This window comes from Papilio machaon, chromosome W, assembly GCF_912999745.1.
Source record: "Papilio machaon chromosome W, ilPapMach1.1, whole genome shotgun sequence".
Taxonomy (NCBI): Eukaryota; Metazoa; Arthropoda; class Insecta; order Lepidoptera; family Papilionidae; genus Papilio; species Papilio machaon.
This window is the reverse complement of record NC_060015.1, coordinates 2,085,580-2,092,435: the sequence shown is the minus strand read 5'-3', so window position 1 is coordinate 2,092,435 and position 6,856 is coordinate 2,085,580. Positions and strand designations below refer to the sequence as shown.

Below are 6,856 nucleotides of genomic sequence, written 5' to 3'. Positions count from 1 at the left end.
GTTGGATTGACTCATACCGAGTGGGCCAGCTATCAACCACCCTAATTGTGATTCTTGTAAAGTAGGTTTATTAGACCCTAACTTAATTTGATTTGTCCCAATAATGTTCCAAAATACGTCAGCCCCTAACAGCATATCTATAGTGGAAGGCTGGAAAAATCTTGCATCTGCTAGTTGTATACCACACGGAATATCTAATTCGCTAACGTCTATTTCGACGCTGGGTAAAATACCTGTTATCGTTGGCACTAGTAAACAAGAGACTGGAGTACTAAATGTCGATGAACAAGATTGAATCTGGACTACACACTTTCCTGAAATGTTAGTTTTAATATTATTAAGACCGCAAACCTTTAATGTTTCACTAGAATTCTTACTGAACCCTAATTTCTCTCTCATAGTTTCGGTTAGAAATGACGATTGACTACCAGTGTCCAATAACGCTCGCGCCTTAACTTTTTTATTGTTCACCTCATTTACGATTTCAACCTGCGCCGTACACAACAACCTATGAGTCATCGTCGTTGCCGATAACGTAACCGATTCATTTTGTTGACTATTTGCATTTTGTTCTGAACAAGTATTTATGTGATCTCTATGAACCAAATTATTGTGTTTACCTTTACATATTTTACAAGAACCCTTTAAACGGCACTGATAATTATTATGCCCACTACGTAAGCACTTACTGCACAATTTTAAACTTTTTACTTCGCACATTCTATCGTCATAGTTCATTTGTTTGAACTTCGGACATTCATAAACAAAATGGTTCTGGCTACAAACTACACATTGATATTTTCCCGTATTCGCATCCGAAGCAGCCAAAAAAGATTTCACCTGTCTTTTATTTTGAGAGTGCATAATATTATTATGTTCCTGTTTATCGGATCTATTGTAATGTGTTGTTTCCAAGATATCTGCTCTATTGCGTAAGAACGAGTAAAATTGATCCAACGAAGGTAAATCCGATAGACTATTTTTATATTCTTCCCATTTTATACTAGTGGTGGAGTCTAACTTTACTGTAACTATGAATATCAACAAGACATCCCGATCAGTAGGAAGTCCTAGAGTGTGCTAAGAACTCAAGTTTTTAGATAAGTGATCAATTAAATATCGCAACGCTTTAAACGATTCTTTTACAATTGGTTCAATACTAAGTAACGACTTAATGTGGTTATTTATTAAGATATTTTTACTATTATAACGGTTACATAAAATTTGCCATGCCTTTTCATAATTGTCAGCGGTAAACTCAATTGATCTAATGACGACAGCGGCACTATTTTCTAAGCTTGATCTGAGATAGTGATATTTATTAATTAATGGAATCGAGTCGTTTTTATTAACGAGGGAATCGAAAGTGTCCCTGAACTCGAGCCATTTCAAATAGTTCCCGTCAAATTTTGGCAAATTGATAGTGGGTAACTTTATAGAATTCATGGAATGTGAACATTGATTAGACATACTTTCGTCATGTAATGATCTCCTTTCTAAATTCACACATTCAATCAATTCCTTAGCCGTGGAAAGAAGAGAAAAGAATTGTGATTCAATAAAATCCCGCTCAGTTAACTGTTCATCGTCATTTGAAGAGAGTAACTCAATATCTGATTGTATAACGTTAAAATCCGACATTAATTCCTGAAATTTGTCAACCCTCAGAGATATTTCTTTGGGTTGAATATTGGTAATCTTTTTTGCACCCGCCTGGGTTAAACTATTAACATAATCTTTAAATTTTGTTAGCCTACCTGCCTGATAATGCTACGCCTTTTGACGAGCTCCTTTTGCCTTTTGCCTCTCCTGTTACCTTTCCTTCCATGGGTAATTAAAGAAATTAAACAATTAAGCAATGAACTAGGCAAGATAACGAAATAGTCAAACCAGTTATACTCGTAAAGGTTCCGTCGCAGTGATCCAGCCGCCTTTCCGCAGCCAATAATGTTAGCACTCGGATGCTTGATGGGTTCGCCGACCACAATCCAAGCATGAGAATATCTGTAATTTACATAAATGGGTAACGTTAATTTTAGTTGAGAATTTGGTAAAAAAAATTTGTTTTAATTTTACATTTAATTTACTGTTGATTTTTGGTATCTTATATTTATTGTAAATATATATTTTATTATTATTATTATGGTAAGTACGTCAAACATATACGGTTGGTGTTAATAAAATTTTATTCTTGAAAAGAAAAATAGAAATGCGATTGTACTTTTAGGCAAGCTTTCGCAATAGCCGAAGCGTAAATTACAAAGAATAATAATAGTGCACTTGAAATACTATTTTGTAACGATTTCGGAGCGGCAAGCCGTACGCAAATCGAATTAGGAAAAAAGTAAGAAATAGTTGGTAGGAATAAAATGCCAACTTCCCTTGGGTATCCCGTCAGACGTCCAGCAGTTCTCAGCAAAGTTTTCACTCCATCAGGGCAGAAGGCAGCATAAGCAGCAACCCAATCTCTTTCCGTAAATTCCAGTAACGGTTATCCGTTATTCTTCGATGTTTATCCGAAGATTACAGTATTGAGTCGCGATTGTACACGGTCGCCACTAATGTTAATGAAAGCCGGTATATGCTTATCGAATAGTATAATATTAAAATGATTTTACAAAAAATTATAACGTGACTTAATTATACGATGATGTGCAACTAATTAATTCTGCCGGCTCAATGCGCGGGCGCCGCGGCGGCCAGCCCGATCTCCCCGGTGCATACCCCCGCTCGCTGCGCCTCCCGCCACCGCTGTTCACGCGCTCGATGCGTGAACAGTAGTGATGCAACGGATGTCTGTTTCCGTTTCCGCAAGTGCGGAAGTTCCGCGCGCTTTTCAACATCCGTTTCTGCTTCTGTTTCCGCAACTTTTATAACGGAGATAAAACGGAACTTTACGACGTCTGAGAGATCCAAATGCGCGGCGCGAGACGCGCTGTCCGTGCGCGGCCTTTCGGCACTTGTCTCATTTGTTTGTTTACGTACTTTTTCTTGAATTTAAGCACGTAATATTTTCTGCTGCTGTTTGAAACAATCAGTTTCTCTTGCTGGAGTAAACTGTCTAGTTGTTGTCTACATAAAATTTGACAACTGGCAAAATGTGACTATTACATACTTACGAGTTATTAAATTTACTTTTGAATAAGTGATCACCATGTAATATATCATCATCGTTATTATCATCAGCTCACTATACATCCCCACTGAGGGGCTCGGAGCCTACCCCAAATTAGAGGTAACTAGGCCATAGTCAACCACGCTGGCCCAGAGCGGGTTGACTTTGTCGGTATTGTTTATAAGGGTAGTTATAAATAAAGTAAAAATAAATCAGTATGCATCTGAAAGTCGCAGCTTTATTACGTCTCCCTTGTCGACATGGCGCAGTCGGTAGGATTATCGATTTAAAGTTTAAAAGTAAAAGTGAACAAAATGTTGTGCAGTTATAGTGAGAAATTAGCGACAAATAAAATATAGGAACATTAAATAACAATCGTGCAACAAAAAAATGGAAGCCGTACTCCCTCCACCGTCGCCATTTTGTTATACTAATAATTTGGACAGTTTAACATCAGGAAACTTATCGGAAGAGTGGAAAAAATGGAAAAGTGCATTCCTTATTTATTACGAAGCCTGTGAATTAGCGAAGAAGAGTGAAAAAGTTCAAATTAATATATTTTTGGTTGGCGAACAGTGTAGGGAAGTGTACAACCAATTTAACGAGTCTTTTTCAAATTTAGGAAGACTAATAGAAAAATTTGATAACTTTTTCAAGGCCAAAAAGAATATTACAGTGCTCAGACATCAGTTTTTTACCCAAGAACAACAAGATAATGAGTCTGTCGAACAATATGCTTTTCAACTAAAGAAAATGGCGGCAAATTGTGAGTTTGCGAACTTGTGCGACGACCTCATAAGAGACCGTATAATTTGTGGGATTACAGATAATTCATTAAGAGAACGTTTGTTAAGAGAACCGGATTTAACTCTTCAAAAAACATTAGATATATGTAATCTTGCCCAAATATCAAAAGTGCAAGCTGGAACAATTAAATGTAAAACCGAAGAAAATAATGCATACGAAGTAAACAAACGTAATGAAAATAAAGACATCTGTTATGAAAACTACGAGTGTGACGCAATGTGGAGATTTCAGCGTGCGGGCGCAGCGGAAGCAGGGCGTGCGCGCGGGCGCGGTGTTCGCGGCGTGCCATGGCGCGGCGGTACAACGCGGCGTTGCCAGCCCGCACGCCCCGGCGGCGTTTCCGGCATGCATTCTGCGTCAAACAATTTTCGTACTACGTCTTCGACGTTTAATAACGAAAATGTAAATTCGAACAATAAGTATGTGAGACGTGATAACAGTTCAAAGTGCATGAAGTGCGGCATAAAGCCGCATTCACATTTGCCTGACGTGTCGTGTCGTGATGCTTTCTGTCGTGATGGCTACTGTTCACATCTATGTGACGCGTTATGACGCATTTTTAATCAGTTCCGTTATAGCTCTCGGAGAGTTTACACATTCGCAATGTTTTTTCATGAATCATCCGATTCGGATTCAGATTATGAAGAAGATATGCAGTTATTGGCACTGGCAACACTTCTAATAAAACAAAAAAAGAGAAGAAGATATTGGATACATCCAGTAAATACAAAAAGATAGTTTAGTTTTAATAGATTGATCCTTATATTGTTTACATTTTGTATCATAAATCGCTTTATATTGTCGTACGTACTCGATCAGCTCGTCGTCCATACCTTCTGACGCGTCACAACACGACACGTGCGCGTGCACACTAGTCCGACCCGCTCTGTCGTGTCGCTGCGCCGTCCCCCGCACCTCACCCAACTGACGCGGACCGGGATCGCTACTGACGCGACACGACACAAGCCATCACGACACACTGCGTCAGAGAAGTGTGCACGCAACCATATTAATTGTATGAGACCGATACCTTTCTGACGCATCACGACACAACACGTCAGGCAAATGTGAACGCGGCTTAACTCATGGTTATAATCAGTGTCCAGCGTACGGAAGGAGATGCCTTAATTGTAACAATTTAAATCATTTTTCGCGAGTATGCAACAATGTGTACTTGGTGCAGTCGGAGTTCCCACAGGCTGACCAGTCCCCTGACCAGGTAATTTATTATTTTCATGAACCCAATAGTAAATGGTGTGTAGATTTATTAATAAACGGGAATAAAATTCAATTTAAATTAGACACAGGGGCTGATGTGAATGTGCTGCCTAGAAGATATTTACAAAAGATAGGTATGACAAGCGACAGTCTAATGAAAAGTGCAGTTAAATTACGCGGATATTCCGGCGGGGACATTAAAGTTGTAGGTCGGTGTAACATAAAAGTCAAGTACAAGGATGTTAATTACATCTTAGATTTTATTATAGCCGATGTAGATTCGCCACCAATTTTAGGTTGTCAATCCTGTCAGGAATTAAGTTTAATAAAACTGACATTAGCAATAAGTAAACAAAGTAATGATAATTTTAAGGAGAAAATTCTGCACGAATATAAAGACGTATTTGAAGGTTTAGGTTGTATGCCAGGTGAATACAAAATAGCTATAGATAAATCCGTCCGTCCGGTTGTTCACGCACCGCGAAAGTTGCCTGTGGCCATTAAAGAAAAGGTAAAAAATAAATTAAATGAGATGGAAATGCAAAAAATTATAAGTAAAGTAGAAGTGCCGAGTAATTGGGTGAGTAGCATGACTGTCGTACGGAAACCAAACGGTGATTTACGTATTTGCTTAGATCCTAAGGATCTTAACAAAGCAATTAAAAGGGAACACTTTCACTTACCCACGCTAGACGAAATCACGACAAATTTGGCAGGTTCAAAATTTTACAGCACATTAGACGCCAAAAATGGGTTCTGGCAATTAAAATTAAATGAAAAAAGCGCTGATTTATGCACGTTCAATACAGCTTTTGGTAGATATAAATTTTTACGTTTACCGTACGGGATTTCGTCAGCGTCAGAAGTATTTCATAAAAAGATGTACGAAAATTTTGATGACATTGAAGGTGTGTGTTTGTTTGTCGATGATTTATTAATATATGGTAAAACCCAGTATGAACACGATGAACGGTTAAAGCGAGTGCTAGATAGATGTAGATTAATTAATTTAAAGTTGAACAAAGAAAAATGTAAATTTGCATTAACGGAAATTAAGTATTTAGGTCATAGAATCACTCAAAATGGGATTCATCCCGACGAGTCACATACTTCCGCGATAAAAAAATGATGGTTCCAAAAAATAAAAAAGATGTCGAAAGGTTTCTTGGTTTGGTTAATTACGTCGGTAGCTTTATTGCAAACTTGTCAGATAAAACACATTTACTACGACAGTTGTTAAAAAAGGATATAGAATGGCACTGGACGCCAGATCATGCCAGGTCATTTAATGTTCTAAAAGAGTGTCTTACCAAACCACCTGTGTTACAATATTACGATGTCAATAAGCCAATAGTGTTATCGGTGGACGCGAGTAAAAACGGTCTGGGTGCTTGTTTATTACAAAATAATTTACCGGTTAGTTATGCATCTCGTACGCTTACTAAAGCTGAACAAAATTATGCTCAAATTGAAAAAGAATTGTTAGCCTGTGTGTTTGCATGTGAAAAGTTTTATTCTTACATTTTTGGTAAATGTGACGTTACGATTGAGACAGATCACAAGCCCTTAGTGCACATTATAGTGGAACCCATAGCTGAGGCACCCCCCAGGCTACAAAGAATGTTGTTGCGTCTTCAACGATACACATTCACATTAAAATATAAGCCCGGTAAATATTTGTTCATAGCCGATGCATTGTCGCGCGACGCGGAGCCG

General features: G+C 38.1%; 1 protein-coding gene across 1 annotated transcript; it reads left to right on the top strand.

The window, feature by feature from the left end:
- The first annotated feature begins 3,441 nt into the window (after positions 1-3,441).
- On the top strand, positions 3,442-5,050 carry LOC123722862. Its single transcript, XM_045685433.1, has 2 exons — positions 3,442-4,382; positions 5,022-5,050. The coding sequence occupies exons 1-2, from the start codon at positions 3,506-3,508 to the stop codon at positions 5,048-5,050; spliced, it is 906 nt and encodes a 301-aa protein (XP_045541389.1). The 5' UTR covers positions 3,442-3,505.
- The last annotated feature ends 1,806 nt before the right edge of the window (positions 5,051-6,856 follow it).